General features: G+C 39.5%; 1 protein-coding gene across 4 annotated transcripts in view; it reads right to left on the reverse strand.

Annotated features, from left to right (window-relative positions):
* Nucleotides 1–606: 606 nt before the first annotated feature.
* FERMT2 (FERM domain containing kindlin 2) overlaps nucleotides 607–20,390 on the reverse strand; it is a 72,711-nt gene continuing 52,927 nt past the window's right edge. For 2 of the 4 annotated variants that reach the window (XM_072428558.1, XM_072428560.1), the window contains 8 exons: nucleotides 19,675–19,724; nucleotides 18,359–18,483; nucleotides 16,241–16,347; nucleotides 14,574–14,795; nucleotides 11,260–11,280; nucleotides 8,636–8,760; nucleotides 7,673–7,814; nucleotides 607–7,169 (listed from right to left, as the gene is read on the reverse strand). In XM_072428558.1, coding sequence (XP_072284659.1) covers nucleotides 6,996–7,169; nucleotides 7,673–7,814; nucleotides 8,636–8,760; nucleotides 11,260–11,280; nucleotides 14,574–14,795; nucleotides 16,241–16,347; nucleotides 18,359–18,483; nucleotides 19,675–19,724 — 966 coding nt within the window. In that variant the 3' untranslated portion in view covers nucleotides 607–6,995. The remainder of the gene's footprint in view (nucleotides 7,170–7,672; nucleotides 7,815–8,635; nucleotides 8,761–11,259; nucleotides 11,281–14,573; nucleotides 14,796–16,240; nucleotides 16,348–18,358; nucleotides 18,484–19,674; nucleotides 19,725–20,390) is intronic. The other 2 variants (XM_072428559.1, XM_072428561.1) reach the window with 1 other exon arrangement.

A 20,390-nucleotide genomic window follows, 5' to 3' on the forward strand; every position in this document is an offset into this window, starting at 1 on the left:
CTGAATTTTGTGTTTTTCCTTTAATTTTATTAAAAGTAATTTTTTTTTTTTTTTACATGATTGTGTGTTTCAAGCATTTTTTCTATTCATTATATCTACTAGACCCCTATTCGGACATATTTCTGTAAGTTATAGGTCTACAATTTAAAAAAAAAAATTTCATGAAAACCTGTAACGCTTTTGGTACAGAAATCTAGACATCAGTGTAACGCCCAGGTGGTTAATAATAATAATAATAATAATAATAATAATAATAATCTCTAGGCATATTGAGCAGGTAATCCTTGCAATATGGAGAAGGAAACACTGCAAGGAGAAAACAATTTTAAATCCACGTATTTAATCTTTACATACTGTATCTACTATGGAAATCTGATAATTCTTGTATCTAGCAATGACTCTTTATTATATACTGTCTGTATTGAGTGCCGTCATGTATTGTCCATGCAAACCCACCATAGCACCACAAATCTTGATAAATCAGCATTTTCTATCAGCTCATGTACCAATCTACATCTTAAATAAAATTCATCTCCCTTCAAATTGCAATATTGTTAGCAGCATGTGCAGTATTTTATTATTTGCAAAAACAAAACCACAGGCGGGTCCATTAAATAAAAGATTGGCTTTTATTTCAAATAAAAAGCATTTATACAGTTTAAACCATAATCGTGTGTCTGAGCACAATAATATAATGACCTATATACTACTCGAGGTGTCTCATGCAGCACTGACAAGAAAAACATTTATGGGGCGAATTTTTAGACCAATACCAAACAACTTCAGATTAGATCAGAACAAATCACAGTCATAAAAACATATCATATAAAAATGATACATCATAAATACTCTTCTTCATATACATCATGTGGACAAGTTATTAGAAACACTAAGTTTAATTTTTAAAGCTGCAAATGGAGGAGTCGCACCCTTCTCTTTTTTAGTAACATTTATAGAGAGAGTTCAGTGTTTCCATTATTTTGTCCATTTCCTGTAACAAAGCTTCTAATTACACAGGTATAATCCTTCATCAGAGATTCTTTGAAAGAAACCTCAGATACCTTTTCCTAATCCTCTAAAGATGTTTTAGTATGCCATTGATTTAGTAAGTCATAACGACAGCAGCCATTAAAGGCTTCTTACATGGTAATTTTCCTGCAAAGGAAACCCTCTCTTTAAATCTTGGGGTACTTTTTTTATTTCCTTTATATCTGTGTAGGTATGAAAATGCAAGGAGCTTCCTGTAATAAAGACCAGTCGTGGCTGCTCTCTATTCTTGTCCAGAGTGCCTGGTCTTGTCTCCGCCCCCCTGTATTTCTCTGTAGTGGGAGGGTCTTATTGGCCCCTCCCACAGCTTTGCTTTCTGTACAGGCTATGCACAGCACAATAACAACGTCCTTGCAAGTTTTAGACTGTAACATCTGAGGTTGCAAAAGCCATTGATGCTCACAAGTAGATTTATATTCTGTAGTGGCTAATGAGGAATATATTTATAAAAGTATTTTGTGCCCTAGTTCAGCTTTAAATCCCTATAGTGCATTACAGACTGCTTATATTATTAGTGACAAATAAGGTCCAGCAGGATTAGTGTCTGACATTTAGGGGATGGTTTAGGGGATGGGCAAAGGGCCAAGGGCCCCAGTTAACAGAATTACGGGGAGTTGGAGTGCTGTGCATTTGGGACCCAGCTTCCCATTTGCCCAGAGTTCCATTTTATTTAAAATTGTGTCTGTAAATTTCTATATGGGACTTCCATTTATAACCAGTGTGATGAATCTTAGCTCCAGGTTTTTATTATATGATAAAGAATAAAAGCTGATACCTGATTGGCTGCTATAGGCTAACCCTAAAGGTGCGTACACACTTCCAATTTTTATCGTTCCAATCGAACGACGAACAATCGATTGGGCAAAAAATCGTTCGTAAAAAAGTAACCAACGACGCCGACGAACGAGGAAAGTCGCTGGAAACGAACGACCGGACCGGCGGATCGGATTGGACGACGATCGTTGAACATCGTTTGTGTGTACGGTCGTTCGTTGATCGTCCATGTTCAGAGCATGCGTGATGAACGAACGTCCGTTCACTTTCCTGTCGTGCACATAGTTCCTCTATCGCTCAAACGATCGTATCTATTGTGTGTACAATATCTACGAACGATCGTGTCGTTATCTCTATGTGCAGGATCGGTGCTATACGATCGTTCGTATATATCGTGCATGAACGTTCGTCGTTCGTTTTCCGACGATAATAATTGGAAGTGTGTACGTAGCTTTACCCATTGCTCCAACTTTTTTCTTTTAAATGAGTTTCATTTTCCTCTGCCATGAAAGTAGGGATCTGTCCCCACCTCCACAAATATCTCTCCAAGAAAAGCAAAACGGAGCAGCAAGCTGTTAATCTGCACTTTCCACAATAGCAGCCAAGGACAGGCATCATTCAGGATTAGGTTATCCTGTTTCAGCCGGTGTTCACTTCTGGATATAACTAAATCAATATAATAACGGTGGCCATAAAAGGTCTGCTAAAAGCAAGAGATGCCACCGGCTCAGTGGTGACTTCTTCAAAGTCAGGTGGAGAAGCCATCACCAACATGGAAGCCACAGTGAGGGCACATTTTGGTTTTCCAATATGTGAGTCTGTCTGCCGAAATAAAACAACCCGCTCACAGATCAGATGAACTGGCAAAAGGATCCCAACGGCACTTGGAAGACAAACTCCACCATTCATTGCTATGATTTCGCCAAGTTTGGCTACCATGGCTAGCTCCACATGGTGGTAACACATTGGTTTTTGCATGCCTTGAGGGTTGTTGAAGATTTGACTGAATGGCACAATCTGCCTTAAGGTGTATTTAAAACCAAAACTAGGAAATAGCGAAAACCAGTTGGCAACAACAGACATCACAGCCCTGTTTTTTTCCTGATCTAGGTCTTGGAGAAATTTCCTTTCACTTCCTAACTTGGAATCCCATCAGTAAGTATAGGAAGATCCACATGGAGTCTGTAGCTATCATACTGTGCATGGCAAGATGGTCGTACATGCCAAAGTCTGTAAAAAAATTGAGGGCCTTGCTAATTAATACATTCAAGATATATTCAGGCAACCTTACACTATATACTTGTTAGTAGATCTAGAAGATTGTACAATGATATTGTAATCTGCATGGACACAAAAAGAAATGATAGCCTGGCAAAGGTCCACTTAGATGACCACATGGCAGATCTTCCAAATTTCCTATATCTGGGGCAGTTTTGGTAGCAAAAGGTTGCATTGGACAATAGAAACTCATCTCCATTATTAGTGACCATAATAACACTATATTGGATTTTACCCCAGATAACTATGGGCATTGCCCAGTCCCAAAGTCAAGGTTTTAACAAAGGTGAAGCTGTCCGTGATGCCCACAACAACAACGTTTTCACCTTGAGTTCTAAAGGCGTTGGGGTCAAGAAAGAAATGCAACTTTGTTAACCATTGCAAAGGTACTATAATACTCTGTATTCACCAACTGGCTAGCTTTTGAATATTGGATTCTATGCTAGCTCATGGGCATTGCCTCCAATACAAATGACACAATGAGGATCAGCCTATTTTCCATCACAGTTACAAAGCCTAATGGCAAACATCTCCTTGAATATTGCATAGTTTCTTGTACTTCAGCCTTAAAGGGTTCACGTTTATGTGCTAGAATAGGAGAAGAGAATCCCATGAATAAAATATTCGATTTATAAAGAGCACCCAATATCACAGTAGGGTTGAAATGGTCTTGTTTCCAAAGGTTACCAAAGACCATGCTGCTATTTCTTGTTGGACAGGTCCTTCAAAGACACCACTGAAAATTACAATGTATTTTAATATGTTTCTATTTCCTCATTTTAAACATTACAGTAAACTAGAATATGAAATCCCACACATTGGCCCTACTGATAGCACTGGGTTACTCCATAATTCCATTCTACAGGCTGCAGAGGTATAATGATGAGTGCAGGAACTTGCAGCAACCATGTCAAAAAAACTGGATCAGTGGGAAGTTTGGGTTCACTCAGTAGAATTTTATTCCAAGGGAACCCCACATAATGTATGCTTTGGTTGCCCTAGTTCAGAATAGACAAGTTAAATTGTAGGCCCCAGGGCCACAATGACAAGCCTACTGTAGCCATTTTGGGATAGACTTGATAAGCAGTTCTTCCATGTTTTCACCATCCGTGATATTGAGTTTTTGCTTGCTATCCCTCTCAAGAGCAGGTTTCACCAAGGCAGGAAATCAGATATCAGCAAACTGACAAAAAATTCTGGCCTTCGCTCATTGTATTGAAAAAATGATTGGTCTGTACCAACAGAAGTGCTGGAACCCCCTTCCCCAATGGGACCACTAAACACAAAGCCCTAAGGGGTTTATTTGTAGAGTTTCCACGCCTGGTACTTTTCCAACCAGGAAAAAATTGGACCCTTTGCCAAGCTTAATAGTAGAAAAGAGTTCATACAGCTGGTGTATATAAAAAAAATACATTTGGATTGAAATTGAATAAACAAAATTAGCCTCAGGACTAGGGTTGCTACCTGGTCAGTGATTTGTCCACTTGACCAATATAAATAGGACCATAATGAATGGTCATTATTAATTGGCAATAAAAAAAACTAAACACTATCACTTTTCCTCACCGAAAAATCGCAACAATGCTCAGGATAGATATGTATAAAGGTTCATGTTGATGAGCTTTCTTGTCAAACTATAAAGTACAAATGGAAAAAGCAGCATTTGGTGAAAAAAAGGCTGCCATTGACCGGCCTTGGTTGAAGTTCCAATGCTCTGCAATAGGACATCCAGGAAAGGAGTGCAATGCATAGCATGTCCAATGCAGCCCATGAACTGCTGTGTTTATGGGATTTTGCCAATCAATATTTGAGGTGGAAACCCTAGTTTTATGTTTTTACCACTCTATCCAAAACTAAAAAGAAAAGGTTTGGCCGGAAGTTGGCCAAAATGGATGGTCCACTATCCCATCCTTCCGGTGGTCCGCGGCTCTGGCTGGTGCACAGTGGGTTCAGGGGAAAGACCCCGCTGGGGAGGAGCGCACCCGCCAGAGCCACAGACTGTGTCCCCCATATGGATTTTAGGATCAGGGAAATGGGAGGGTTGACAGGCTCAGACCTGCGATGGGAGAATAGGCAGATTCTGGCATCATGATGTCACTAAAGGGGAAGTTTCTTCACCTATGAGTGACACATGGCTCCCTGCGCATGCAAGGTCCAGAGCTGGTAATTTTAGTGGACCGTGTGTCCGAAAAGGTTGGTGACTACTGCTTTGGAAAGAAGATAGGGCAAAAACTGAGAAGACAATTTAGTCCATTCGAAGAGCGTCTTCCTGCCTGCTCTGCGTTCCACAGGATCCTACCTGGAAAAGCAGTGACGCCATCCTCACGTAGGCACCACAAATGGAAGATGAGCAAGATAAGTATTTTTTTTAACCTACCACTGGCTGACGCGTGGTAGAGCACCCAAAAAGTGTAAGTAGACCTTTTTTTTAGTAGAATGACCCCATAATGGACCTTTTATTAAAGCCCCAAGACCCTCACTTATAAACACGAAGACAAATCCTCTAAGCACCACGACCCCATCCCAGTCCATCCAAACTTCTCTGTAATTATATATTTCTGTGACAAAAACATATTGTAGCAACATCCTTTAATACTAAAATCAAAATACAGAATACATTCATAAAGGCATATTTCTTAAATGTAGATATAATAGAACTAAAGCAAAAAAACAACAAACGTGAGTAGTTTAAAGTAATAAACAAGAAACAAAAACACTGTACAATTTTATAAAATCTGTGTTTTTACATAAGTTACACAAAAAAAAAAAAAAATGTATACTTCATTAGACCTTTACTTCATATTGTCATGAAACATTGCATATTTGACGCAGTTACGCTGGTGAATACTACATGTTCTTTAATACTATAAGGTGTAGACAGGAAAAAGGTATATCGGGAGGGCAAGTGACATTTTAGTGTACTTCGTGGTGTACTCTTGCCCAGACACAGAGGTGACACTCATTTTGTCGAGGAGCCAATATCCAAAAGTGTCCTAACTGCTTGACAGGCATTGAGGCACTTCAAAAGGCTGATCGGCCATTTTATTTTTTTTTATTGGCCAATTAGCTCTACCAGAAACAATCGTTTCCACTGAATCTAAAACTATATTGTTGACGAGCCAATAAACCATTCCAAATAGACACTTCATGATGCAAATGGAGAAATGGCCATTTTGTTGGCTGTCCAAAAATTTTAAAAATATACTTTGGTTGCATTTTATGTTTCCAGAGCATCGACCTGCTTAGTTTACTTTTGTCTAGACTTCAAAATGGCGGCAACCCCTGCACCTAGGCAATAGGTACTCTATGATAGGACATATCCTTCAAGACCATTGTGTTCTGAAAACAGCACAATACTTCAAAAAGTTGACCTAATATTATACAAGCTAAAAAAAAAAATATATATATATATATATATATCATCAAAAGGCAGATTTTTAAAAATCCAAAAACGGTCAACTTTCTTTTACGTCACCAAAATATAAAAATACATGCATTAAACCCGACGGGTTGCTTGAATAGGTTGAAGCCTTGCGCAGGCACGTAGTTAATGGCTTAAAAACATTTGCACTTTCCGTTGTTTAGTTCATAATAAGTCCCCCATAAAAAGGACCCCCGCCTGTCTTGGGTTCTCTTCGGAAAAACTTTTTGTTGTAACATTTCCACCGTGTTCTCGAAAAGGCGGGCGGAACTTGCTACGTGTCGCGGTGGTAGAAGATGGAAGTGCTTTGGTTAGTGCACACAACTCGTTAAAATGCAAAACTTTTTCATAGAGTGGATACATTTCAAGCTTACATTTAATTTATTTTTCTTAAGCAGCATACTTAGGAAAAAATAAAGATAGGACAGCTCTGATAAATGAGGTGTTGGGGGGGTGGGTAGTCGAGTCATTGCACTCACACCCATCCGCTTGTAAGTTTAAAGAACATTTCTTCATCCAGACTTTCGTTCTGGTCCTTGGCCCTCGTGGACAGGAAGATGTAGCCACCAATAAATTCATGAACTACTTTGCAATCCACTTCTGTGCAGATGAAGGAGAGCCGCATCTCATCGGCAAATTCTACGGTTACCTGGAAGACGGCAAGAGTGGAGATTTAATGGTTGGACACTTGCTAAAAAAATATTGTTAGGGCATTCAGGGCCCTCACATATCAACATTTTCACATCATAATCATAAGATACTGTCCCTTTGTAGCAGACATGGTCAGTTTGCTCCAAATGGGCCAACCCATTTCCAAGCACTTATGAAGCTGATCTTCACACCATATAACAATGCTTGGGTCTGAACAGCAAAATATCAGTGCTATGCAGTGGTGGTATCAATAGCCATGCAGTGGTGGTGTCGGTGCCATGACATCAACCATCATTTACGCCCTTGGCTCCGAAGCGTAGACAAAAATCATTGGAGCACTGGAGAGGTGAACAAAAATAGGGCTACAGGTACTTTAATCCCCCTTTATTATGCTCTAAGGTCAACTTTCTTTTTATAACCCTTTGATTTTATTTTCACTGTATCTCTACAGTTCACAAAGCACAATAACCGTAATAAATGGTACACGTCAAGATAACTCACCATTTTTATTTCCCAGTTGACATTCCATTGTTTCATGTTGCTGAACCTCCAAGTTTTAATGGCATCTCCAGTGTTGGCATCCATCCTGATCAGCCGGTTGTAAGCAATGCCAATCAGTTCCTCCTTCTTCCCACCTTGGAACCTGATAGAAGGAGATATGAAGAGATATAAGCCATGCAATCTCAGCAAGATCCAAAGGCTGAAACAATACAAATGTGCACTTTTCTACTAGTGGTTTAGGTTTTTTAGAAAAAATATCATATCATTTTTATTTATTTTTTTTATTTTTATGGATAAGCATAGAGTACATGCATTGTTTGGAATATTTATTACTATGACTGGTCTGCATTTATGGTGGCTCCTCAGCTATCCAAATTACACTTATCCGGAATCGGCTATTCCCCGTGGTTGCCGGATAACCGAGGTTTTACTGTAGATACATTTGCCTTTTATCAGTTTGTATTATGTAGTATCCAGCTACAACATCTACCCCTTCCTCTTTTTTTCCCCATTTGATTTTTTTCCCTGAGAACCACAAATTCATTATGACGTGAAAACAATTTTTTTACTGTGGTTAGAATTGTCCTGGTGAATGTCACTGAAAATCCCACATTTTACAATATCCAGAATAGGAACAGAATGAAAATATTCCAATGGAGATGGTTATTTTGCTGACAACTCTACAAAAAGATGCAGGGCGAGAATTGCAAACCATAATATAACGTAATACTTGACATTTTGCTTAAATTTGGCTACAATCTTAATTTGAGAGAACAAAAAAAGACCATAAGTTAAAAAAAGAAACCTAAAAACAATACCCTTTCTAAAAAAATTGTCTTTTTATATACTTAACAACTACTACTACTACTACGAATACTTCATAATTCAAGTTTAAATATGTTTTATTAACAAAGATTATGTTTATTGCTCACAAATAACATCTCGTGACTGCAATACACTGACCTGGCAATGAAATGCGTGATGCCGAACTCTGGCAGGGATTGCCAAGCTTGAATGAACCTCATTTTTGCTTCTATTAGACTCATCTGGGCCACGTTCTGATGAGCTTCCAGAATTCGGGCTGTGATCTAACGAGGAGAAATAAAGACATCAGCTTGGAACATAAAACACAACATAAAGCCATCATTTTATAAAAAACATGGAGCTAGGAGTGAGTCTCCTAGAGAAAGGAGAATAAAAACATACAATCTATAACAATAGAAATTAAAACCCCCTTTTTAAAAGTTCTTTATAAAACACACTGGACAGTTCTATAAGAAGGTATTAAAAATGAACTGATTTTAAATAAATAAATAAATATATATATATATATATATATATATATATATATATATATATATATATAATAGGTGAGCTTGCTATATTAAAATGGAACACCAGACAAAAACAAAATAAATACCAATAAACAAGTAAATGCAAATCATACTACATATAAAATAATTGTATTGCTCAGCCAGTCTTGCAAATCCCACATCCCAACTAAAAAAGAAATGCAGCCACTATATCTAAAGATATGCAAGTTACAATAAATACCATTTTGCTATTTTGGTTTAAAACACCCAACTAAAGTGCCATCTGATAACATTATCAGCAGGATTTCTTGGATTTAAATATATTTTCTGTACCAGCCGTCTACTCATTGTACGAAGTTAATGTTTCTAATGAATTTTCCATTGAGCAGGTTGAAATTATCTGCAATAGGTAACCGTTTTGCTAGCCCTATATACCCAGTTTTTAGATTTTTGTGCCAGTGATATTTGAATGACAGTATTGCCAAGCCATGGCATAGCAGCCTTTTATCTCGATACGTCCGCAGATGCAGGATAGGGTCACCCGCTCACACACACACAGATGATCACACACATTCCAATCATGTAATGGGTCATTACATCCATACTTGTGCTTGCAGATGACATGCATTCCACAGATAAATGCTTGGCACAGTTACATTCTGTAATAGGCGGCAACTAACATGCCAGGCCTGGGAGTTGTGCTGCTGTATTCCACCCTCATCCTGTGAGTATGATTGAAAAGGAAAACCACAAAAAGATAATTTTAGAATGTTGCTAACAAACTGCATAACATAGTAGTTTTTGTATTGATTAAACTCATCAATGGCATCACAATCCTACAAGAACCCAAAAATTGCAACAGCCATTATATAGATGATGTGGTTACTTTCCCCAATGGATCACCCCGTGATCCTGTTCCTATCCCACTACAGGAACTCCAAATTCTATTCTCTAGTGTATCTGGACATACAAAACTGCGATTTACCCAGATGATTATCTATCCAGCTTCATCCCCAACTGCGTCCTATACATACTCCTGAGGAAGCCAAAAGGCGAAACGCGTCAGTTACAGTACGTTCCACAATACAACCTAAGCTAGATGATTTTTGTATAGTTCTGCCGTCCATATCCTATGATGTGATTAATAGGCTTTGGACCAAACACCTTAATATAATTTTGTATATATAACTCATTATTGAAAACAATATATGCATTTTTTTTTTGCCTACAAATCCCTTAGTTCTTCTCTTTATTTATTTAATCTTACTAGTCAGAGGTAGAAAGACTCTTAGACCTCTTACACTGGTGGGCAGTGGGAGAGAGGAACAAATACACAGGTGGTAACTGCCACCAAACAATGGCAGCCATACATTGGTAGTCAGTAGAAGAATGGCTCCCTTACACTGGGCACCAGAGGGAGAAGGACCCAATTACACAAATGGTAACTGGTAGAGGGGCCACCATACAATGGCAGCCATACATTGGTAGTCAGTAGAAGAATGGCTCCCTTACACTGGGCACCAGAGGGAGAAGGACCCAATTACACAAATGGTAACTGGTAGAGGGGCCACCATACAATGGCAGCCATACATTGGTAGTCAGTAGAAGAATGGCTCCCTTACACTGGGCACCAGAGGGAGAAGGACCCAATTACACAAATGGTAACTGGTAGAGGGGCCACCATACAATGACAGTCAATGGTAGAAACAACCTCCAATATTGATAGTCAGTGGTAAGAGAAAACTCTTACACTCGGTACCAGTGGGAGAAGAACCCAATTCTACAAGTGGCAACTGGTAGAATCTTACAATGGTGGTTAGAGTTGGAAAGAACATCTTACATTGGTAGTCCGTAGAAGAATAGCCCCCTTACACTGGTGATCAATGTAGAGAGACCCTGTAGCATTGGTGGAAAAAGGTAGAGGGGCCACCATACAATGGTGGTTAGTGATAGAAAAAAATCCCTACATTGCTAATCAGTAGAAGAATGCCCCTTCTAACATTGGTGGCCAGCGGAAAGAATTTTCCCCTTACAGACAAGATTGTTATGTTGGTGGTTAGCCATCTAGTAGTCAGAAATTGCTGGAAACTTTGGGAACTCCTGGAGTAACTTTTCATTTTCCACAGAACCTTTGGTTGAGAAAAATTGTTCTAGATGACTTTTGACTGGGGTTCCACTTTATTACCAACAAATCCATTCAAAATAAAAAGAACGTATTTGGTCCAAAAGCATCAAACTGAAAATGCAGCTTGGTTCCCGAAGCTTGCAACTTACCAAGTCTCTTACATAGCCTGGCTGTGGAGGGCAATGTCGAGAAATGGAAGAAGGAAGGAGGAGATGTGGGGATAAAACAAAAAGAGCAAATGAGCAAAAGAATAAGGTTCTGAAAATCATGCAAATGATATTAAAAATAAAAACAGAAAAAGCCAAGTGATAGAGTTAGTACAGAGGTGGATAGTGGACTTTGCAGACATGGGGGATGCAAGACACCTATACAGTACAACAGTACAAAGCGGTCAGATTTATTTAACATATCACAATCCATTGCCAGTGTGATCCAATCTACATTTACATACAAGCTGCATTCATTATTTGAGCAATGCCTCGTTATAAAGCTGTACCTATGGGAAGCGCAGCAAAACCAGTTAGAACACAAGTTGTCTATGGGACCTATTAGAAAAAATGGAGAACAGAACTTTGTTTTTCCCATTTTAGGAACCCAGGGTTCTCCCCAGGTACTTTTAGCTGGGCGCACCACCCGGCACTTTTCAGCACCCAACCGGCTGTTTTTGGGTGGTTACCAAAGAGTTTGGTCACAATACAGGGGCTGCCACCCACCTAAAATTTTTTACCACTTAGCTTAAAAAAATTTCTGGGTTGAGCACTGGGAACCGATCATCACTCGGAATCAGAATAATCACTCATTTCTAAACATGCCTGTCAGTACTATAGTTTCTAAAAGTAAAGGGGTTCCAGCTTTACATTTACTTTGATATTTGCAGCTTTAGTTAACAACGCTCTGTCACCGTGAGTTTTAGGGTACTTTCTGGCCCCCGGTGCAAAATTGCACTTTTTTCTGCACCCAGGGTGTACAGCAAACAGCTGATGTGTGGTTAGGAGAAGCAAACAACACTGCGGGCAACCTCATTTGTATGCGGATGTGGTGCAAATCGTGAACAGGAAACGTGTGGCCAAATGTGACTCTTTTGGGAACAGCACTGAAATCTGCTGCAGCCGTGGGTAAAAAAATGGTCCCCGTCTCCCATCATTCACTTGAATTGGTGCAGATGGGATCATGATTAGGTCTGTGGCGGAACACTACGGCTCACTGTGGGTCCAAAATGGCCCTTTATCTCATGTTGTGAACCTGTAACACGTGCCAATAATGAAGACCACAAGGGACTTTGCAAAAGTGATGGATTGTCCAAAAAGTCAGTTTTTTTGTTTAAATTTATCCATTGGCAGTCCATTCATAATAAACAGGGCACTTTAATGAAATGCTGTAACCCACATTTACACATATGCACTAACTCATCGAATGGTTCACTAATGTGTGAACCAGCCCTCCAGAGAACACAATAATTGCAAAGAGCATTGATGGAAGATAAGAAGCTTTCTATGCATGCCATGGCAGCTGTGATCGCATGAGACAACCAGATGACATTATTCCCAAGTAACATGCAGATTACATTCCGCACATTCCGCCAGCACTACACATCCTGCCTTTACAGCAGCTTCATGTCATGAGATTCTCTGGGACAGAACTGTACCATCTGACCTCCATACGAGCTGCTTCCCGGATGCAAGCTTCCTTTTTATTAACCCTTTCTGAAATTGTCAAAAAGATTTGCTGACCTTGTCTGTAATGCAGAGTCCTCGGAGAGCAAATGAAAAATAACCAAGACTGAAATCATGAGTTAGTTTTCATATCCATTGAAATTGTGGGTTATATTTTATTATTCCATGTTAGATTTTGCATGAATTTAGCAAATGATCCACACTCGTCCTGATGTGTGTTTAAAGCAAATCTCTTTGTTGTCAGGGCTCTAGGTGGGGGACCATTGGTGAACCCTGCCCAAAGTTGCCCTGCTCCTTTCTGCTTCACATATACCAGAACTACAATATAGAGTAGTGTTCTTACTAGTAATCTTTTAGGCTGGCAGGAAGAAGCTGTAGGCGGGTGGCAGCACCAGTATTGTGATGCAGCTCCTAAGTAATAACCCCAAAACAGCAGGTGGTTACTGAAAAGTGCCGGGTGCTGTGCCCGGCTAAAAGGAACTGGGTAGAACACTAGGAAGGGTGAAGGGTGTTATTACATTTGAGAAGACCTGGTTCACAGTTCATCCCAAAGATAAGTAGTGTTGAGTTTGAGGAGCTATACAAGCCATTTGATTCCCTCTCCACTTTTATCTTTGTGTGAACAGTTTTTTTAATATTAATATTACACAGTATTTATATATCACAATTATATTACGCAGCGCTGTACAAAGTCCATAGTCATGTCACTAACTGTCCTTCAAAAGGAGCTCACAATCTAAAACCTTACCATAGTCATAATGTAGTCTAAGGTCAATTTTTTTTTTTAGAGAGAAGCCAATTAACCTCACTGCATGTTTTTGGGATGTGGGAGGAAACCCACGCAGACACCGGGAGAACCTGCAAACTCCACACAGATAATGTCCTGGCTGGGAATCGAACCTGGGACTTAGCGCTGCAAAGGCCGGAGTGCTAACCCCTGGGCCACCATGCTGCCCAGTTTGGAGAAAGGCTTTTTCTGTTCCTCTGTGTACAAAGCCACCTTCATAAAGAAATGGTTTAATGAGCTTGGTGGAAAGGGACTCAAATGGCCTAAATTGCGCCTCATGGGCGCTACTTACCTTTGGGATGAATTGGAAGGCCAATTGTGAATCAGGTCTTCTCATTCAAAGTCAGTAGCTGACCTCACAAATGCTCTTTTGGCTGAATGGTAACTCAGTTCCCAAGACACACCAAAAATCGCATGGAAAGCCCTCCCAGAAGAATATAGGCTGGTATGGCCACATTTTTGGGATGGGAACCACCTACATGATTTTGCTAATAGTTTTGAAATGAGATGTCTAAAAAGCTAATACAGGTGTATTGGTCAGGTGTCCACCAACTCTAATATATGGGGTATACACCACCTCCATGGGACAGGGACCTGAATCAGAGCATGACCTAGGTCCCAAGCACTGCTATTATTGGAAACTTGTTTTGGCTTCTGGGTGAAACAGAGGAATGGGAAAAAAGAAACAGCAAGGAGGTGTTGCAGGAGAAATAAGCAGGGAATAGGCAATTAAGGAAACCTGTCCATTTGCCCTCCATGGTCAAAGCAAAAGTTCATGTGAAAAAAAAAAAATCAGAATTACCCTGCTTCCCCTTCATATTGCAGTGATAACATTACAAGCCATTGCAAGCCACCTGTAAGACCTTGCATTGTAACCACATAACCGCCAAAAGCAGCATCGGAAGCTTTGTAAATTCCCCAAGCCCTCTTCTGTGGTGCAAAGCAAAACCAGCCGCCAGTGCCCAGAAGACCCCATTGTGAAAAGTGGTGGAAATCACAGTACCTGTTTGTTCTTGTACTTTTTCAAATAACGGGGTGAGACAACACACTCTGGGTTGATGTCGGCATTGACCTGATCAGGAATGAACTGAGGGTCTGGGTTTAAGTGTTGCATCTTCAAGAAGGACAAGATATTCTGCACCTCCAGGTTATAAGAACTGTCTGCCATGGTCTTGCCCTTAGAAGCCAATCTGCAGGCTGCCATCCAGTGAGCATATTGCTTCTCCTGCAGGATGAAAAGAAAGGTGTATATTAAGGTGAACATTTCCTTGGTGAACTTGGTTTTTGTTGGATAAATTTTCAAATACATGTAACACTACATACTATGATATTCTACACACTGCTGTGCCAAGGTTCCTTTGCAAACCGATTCCCAACTTTAAACCAGGTATTCTCAACCAGGGTTACACCTGAGGTTCCTTCACCTCTGGCTAATGGAACTTCCACCTAAGGGTGCCTGCATGATTTTCAGCGAAGGGAGTATTTACCCACTGATCCTCCATCAAAAGGGTAAAGGGCATTTTTCCCACAGACCACCGAAGTATTTTTTTTAAGGCATTTTTTTTTATTGATGATCAAAGCTATGGTGGTGGTGGAATACTGCTGACCATCATTGTAAGGGTCAAGGTGAGTACATTCTCCCCATTGCTGTAAGAGTCGGGGAAGTGGGAAGTCAGCCATCCTACTCGCCTCCACTAAAAGATTTGTGGGGGCATTTTTCCAATTGACCACTACTGTAGGAGTAGGGGGGCAATCCTCTCAATGTAAGTAGGATGGGCATTTTACCCCCAATGTCAACCAATGCAACGGGGAACCAATCAATAAATGCAAAAGGGTATATTTCCCACTGACAGATAAAATTTAGAAGGACTCTCCAAGACCTCAAAACTATTCCAAGAATACCTATTGGGCAAATGGGTTCAGGAAGCTTGGTCTATTACAGATGGACAATGACCCAAAACATACAGCCAAAGCAACCCAGGAGTTTATTAAAGCAAAGAAGTGGAATATTTTTGAATAGCCAAGTCAGTCCCCTGATCTGAACCCAAATGAGCATGCATTTCACTTGTTGAAGACTAAACTTCGGGCAGAAAGGGCCACAAACAAACAGCAACTGAAAGCTGCTGCAGTAAAGGCCTGGCAGAGCATTAAAAAGGAGGAAACCCAGCATCTGGTGATGTCCATGAGTTCAATACGACAGGCTATCATTGCCAGCAAAGGGTTTTCAACCAAGTATTAGAAATGAAAATTTATTTTCAGCTTTTTAATTTGTCCAATTACTTCTGAGCCCCTGAAATGAAGTGATTGTGTAAAAAAAAAAATAAAAAAAAAATAAAAAAAAAAGTCTTTAGTTCCTCGCATTTTTATGCAAACTTTTTGTTCAACTCACTGAATTAAAGCTGAAAGTCTGCAGTTCAACTGCATCTGAGTTGTTTTATTTAAAAATAATTGTGGTAAATGTACAGAACCAAAGTTAGAAAAAGTTGCCTCTGTCCAAATATTTATGGACCTAACTGTATATCACTGCTGTAATAAGAAAATAATTTGGAGATTGTTTTTTCTAAAACAAATCCTAAAAGTGTGCAATGCATCTCTAATTGTAATTACAGCCATTTAGGTCAGCGGTAAAGAAGTTCAGCATATAAAGAGGAGCATATATCGGCGTCTTACATTGTCACAACGCAGCCAAATTTCATTCATTCCTTCAGCCACTGGGATAAGGAGCTTAATGATAAACTTCTGGCCGGATATGTTTACATCGGGGGTCACTTCACAGCCTGAAAGACAAAAATCCTGGATTAGCACTGAAGTTTCTTATGGGAGAACTGGGGACAGCCAACAACCCTACCTAATAAATTAATTTAGCAAACTCAGCGTTGTCATTACACTACAGGAAATAAGAAGCTTAATGGATTTCTGGAAGGAACAAAAATAGATATAAAGATATGCAAAAAAAGAAACGTATGAAGGGTACATATGTCCTAGATATCCATCATATCTATCCTAATTTCTGACCACATTAGAAGCTTGTTTCCTTCAAGGCTAAAACATTTGAAAGAAATTTGTAAGAAGCCTTCTTGTGCCGTATACAGCGTTCCGTACATTATACGGTCATCTGACATTTCCCCCGTGTGGGGAGCAGGACAAAAAACTGCTGACATTTTCCACCAGTGCGGTTTTTACCGAGACGGTTGTATTTTAGTATGTTTTCTTTTCTAACACGGCGTTGTCCATCTCAGATTCTAAAGCTGCCACACAGCAAGTTTTCAGTCTGCAAGATCAAAACTGATCATGGCTGCACGTGGACAACACAATTAAATGATATGAAGTCAGACACTTACACTGCATTGGAACATAACGCCTATTAGATGGTTTAAAATCGATAACCAGTTTGATGTAACCAGTGCAGATGTAAACACAACCGAATCTCAAAACGTTTTAACAAATTTCAAGTTATTTTTAATATATTCTAATCTGCAGCTTTAAAGTAATAGCTGGCAATCCTATAGGGTGAAAAAAGGTCTTCCATCTTTGCTACTGTATTGTCACCTTAGTACATGCACCCATCAAATGGAAACTACAAGTGATCATTTTTTATCCCCAAAGTGCAAGAATGGTCCACTACTATCACCATTAGGAAACCTGCCCTGAAAAAAGCCATTCAGCTATTTCCAGAGTGCATATAGCCCGGAAAAAGGTGCAGAAGAGCAGCAGCACGGAGATGTTACAAAGGATGGAAAATAAAAGTAAAAAGCACATCTATATGGTGCTTTAACAAGTCAATTTATAAATAATGTTCACCCAAAAGCCACATATTTAATTTTATGTGGGAAATATGTCAATCTTGGGTGAAATTGGATTATTATTGTCATCTGCCACAATGGTTGCCAATATTGTTTCACAGCAGCTTTGCAATGAGAGTGCACTTTCTCATAGATATATACTATAAGAAGACTTTTTGGATAGTTGATGCATGTGTGAACTTTCTGCTAGCTTGTCATCCAATCAGAAATGTATTGGGCAGAACAGAAGTTACACCGTGTCCTTTGAAAGCAGGAATGCATAGATCCCTCGTTCGGATGACTCCAGCGATGAAGCATTCCTCCAGCCACACTTTGTGCTCCGAGAGCAGGTCAGCCTTCCCAAAAAGGTATTCTTGGCTCCGTCTGCCATGACTTTGGCCTGATATCATCATCTGGCATCCAGTGTGTTTACTGCACTGCTAAACAGACGCCTGGAGCCTCTCCCGCGTACAAGTAAAGGCCGCTGAACCGAGGCCAACAGATGGATCACGTATCACAGACTGCTCTGTCACCTACATACTGACCACAACCGGCCACTGCTGGCGAAAGAAGATTACAGCAAAGCTGCTCATATAGCAATAAGTTATCATTAGGAATAAAGAAAAATTTGCTGGGAGTATGTTGTTGTGAATCGATAATAAAATATTATATTAAAATATAACATATATTGGAGCTAAAGGGACTCAAGCCAAACCGAAAAAATTCCTTCTCCGGCCATGGAAAAGGCTCCCTTCTGCAATTTCTATTGCACTTTGCATTGCTCAAACAAAACTATGGATTTGGGATAACAAATCTGAACTGAAGATTACTCGGTCAATAATTTGGTTGGCACAGTAAACCACAACTGTGAACTTCTAACTATAAACCACAACAATGAAAATGGCATTAGTTGCACAAGATGCATAAACAGCCATATAAGCTGTATAGAGATCCCAAAGCAAACCATTCACATCCTAAAAGACATTGCAAAGTGGCCCCGTCTTACCTCTCAGGTTCATCTGGTGAGCCGGCATTCCATTAGCTTCCTCTTTACTCTTGTAACAAGATATTGATGTGTCTTTAAACGTGCACCAGTACTGCTTGTAGCCTTTCAGAGTCAGTTTCTTTGGTCTGTGGAAAAGAATATACAAGTTACATTTTTTGGGGGGATAAATGGATATTTACTCTAAAGGCAACATTTTGTTATAGAATATAGAAGGGATAGGATCCCTAATCTTATTGCGGAGGATTGTTCTTAAACAAAGTCCTAAAAAATCCTTCCATTTGTAGTATGATGATGATTTTATTGGTGTAAGATGTAAAACATTTGTGCATTTTGGGGGATTGTAGTTCCTCCCTCCTTGGGGATTTAGTAGGGTTCGATCTCCGAGCCATGGGCACTGAAGTCCTGATACGATCATTATGTCCTATAATGTCTGCTGTGCAAAAATAGCAAAAGCCCTGAAGAAGGAACAGCAAATCCGCAAAATGCGTCAGCTTTGCTTTACGTCATTCATGAATAAAGTGATTACCATTCTCTGGCACAATAGACTTTTTCCTAATGGTGTTCTTCACCACCCACCACGATCTTCGGATGCTTAAAAGACACCAACATTTGGAGTAACCTTAATGAGTTGGGCCGCCACGTACCCCCTTACTATCAACAAGACTTGGGCGTTACCTCACTTATATATTACATTGTTGTCCCATCTATATCTTTAACCATTCTGTCCTGGTGATCACGTAAAAGCTAATTTGCCAAATCTGTACCAAAACGATCTGGGCAAATTCTTCTAACACCAATTGATGATTTTCAACAATTTGAAAATCTTAAATCTGTGCAGATCAAGTTTTGGTGTTTACCACAGTGCTGGATGAGTTTACCACTTGCTTTAATCAATGACTGAATGGCAGCTTTGTGGTTTTTGGATTGTAGTTTGCTAGGTCTGTGTATGGGTTCTAGACTGCTCAACCCTAGAAAGACCCTGACAAGGTGTTGCTTCTGTGCAGAGACTTACAGATCTGAAATTTGAATTCAATCTATATATGTAACGAATTAAACCATAGCGCCAATGCGTTTCAGAGGATCGGCCTCCCTTCTTCAGGGCTCTAATCATACTGAAACCATGCAAATCCCAATTTTCTATTAGTTGCAATTGCTATTAGTCTGTACTGTGTCAGGTCAAATACTAAAATCTTCCCTTGTTTTTATACCCATTCCAAAACTGACATGGTAAAGCAGCAGAATGTAAATGGAAATTTCCTATTGTGTGTAGTGCAAAATAAAGCAAAACTAGGGACAGAAGAAAAATTTGTACTTACTTAAATATTTTTAAATTGTCTGTTAGTTCCGGTATGGAGGTAATGTCACCCTGTACAGAAGACAAACAACAGTTATATATGTAAATATATTAAGCATTATTCAAAGAATCAAAGTATCTCAGTACAAGTCTGTATTGTGTGTTGCCCTTTCCTCTGGGTCTTGGTAAAACACTTTGAAAAGAACTGAAAATGCTACACATACTTCCATTTGTAAAATCTTCACTCCAATATTTTAGAGTCTCTGGAACATGAAAGTGGGAGGAAATCTTCCAATAGACACCTTTTCTGGTCTAATAGGGGAGTTTTCCCTTAGTTTGGGGTGACTGACACTTTTTATTGGGTCGCAAAAGAATAAACATTAAGGGCACTTCCCCTCAATGGGACAGATAAGACAAAATGTAAAAATTTGACCAATGGCTAAGATAAATTTTTGAAAATTTACATACATTGCACTCTGATGCTCTATATTTCAACAATTTCCTTCACTTAACAGATATATCTTAGCAAGAAAGTTGTCATTGTCTGTTACTGAGTGGGGATTGTGGTGTCCTAGAATTGCAGCAAAATGAGCAAAGACCGTCAAATTTCTTAGTTGTTAGGAAATATCTGTCAGGATCTCATCTTGTGATCCAAAGGCAATTTGTTAGCCCAGTCCCTAGTTGTAGTTTTGACCCATAAGTATATCTATGATTCAGTTGCCGTTATGTAGAACTGGC

Source organism: Pyxicephalus adspersus, chromosome 12 (assembly GCF_032062135.1).
Source record: "Pyxicephalus adspersus chromosome 12, UCB_Pads_2.0, whole genome shotgun sequence".
Taxonomy (NCBI): Eukaryota; Metazoa; Chordata; class Amphibia; order Anura; family Pyxicephalidae; genus Pyxicephalus; species Pyxicephalus adspersus.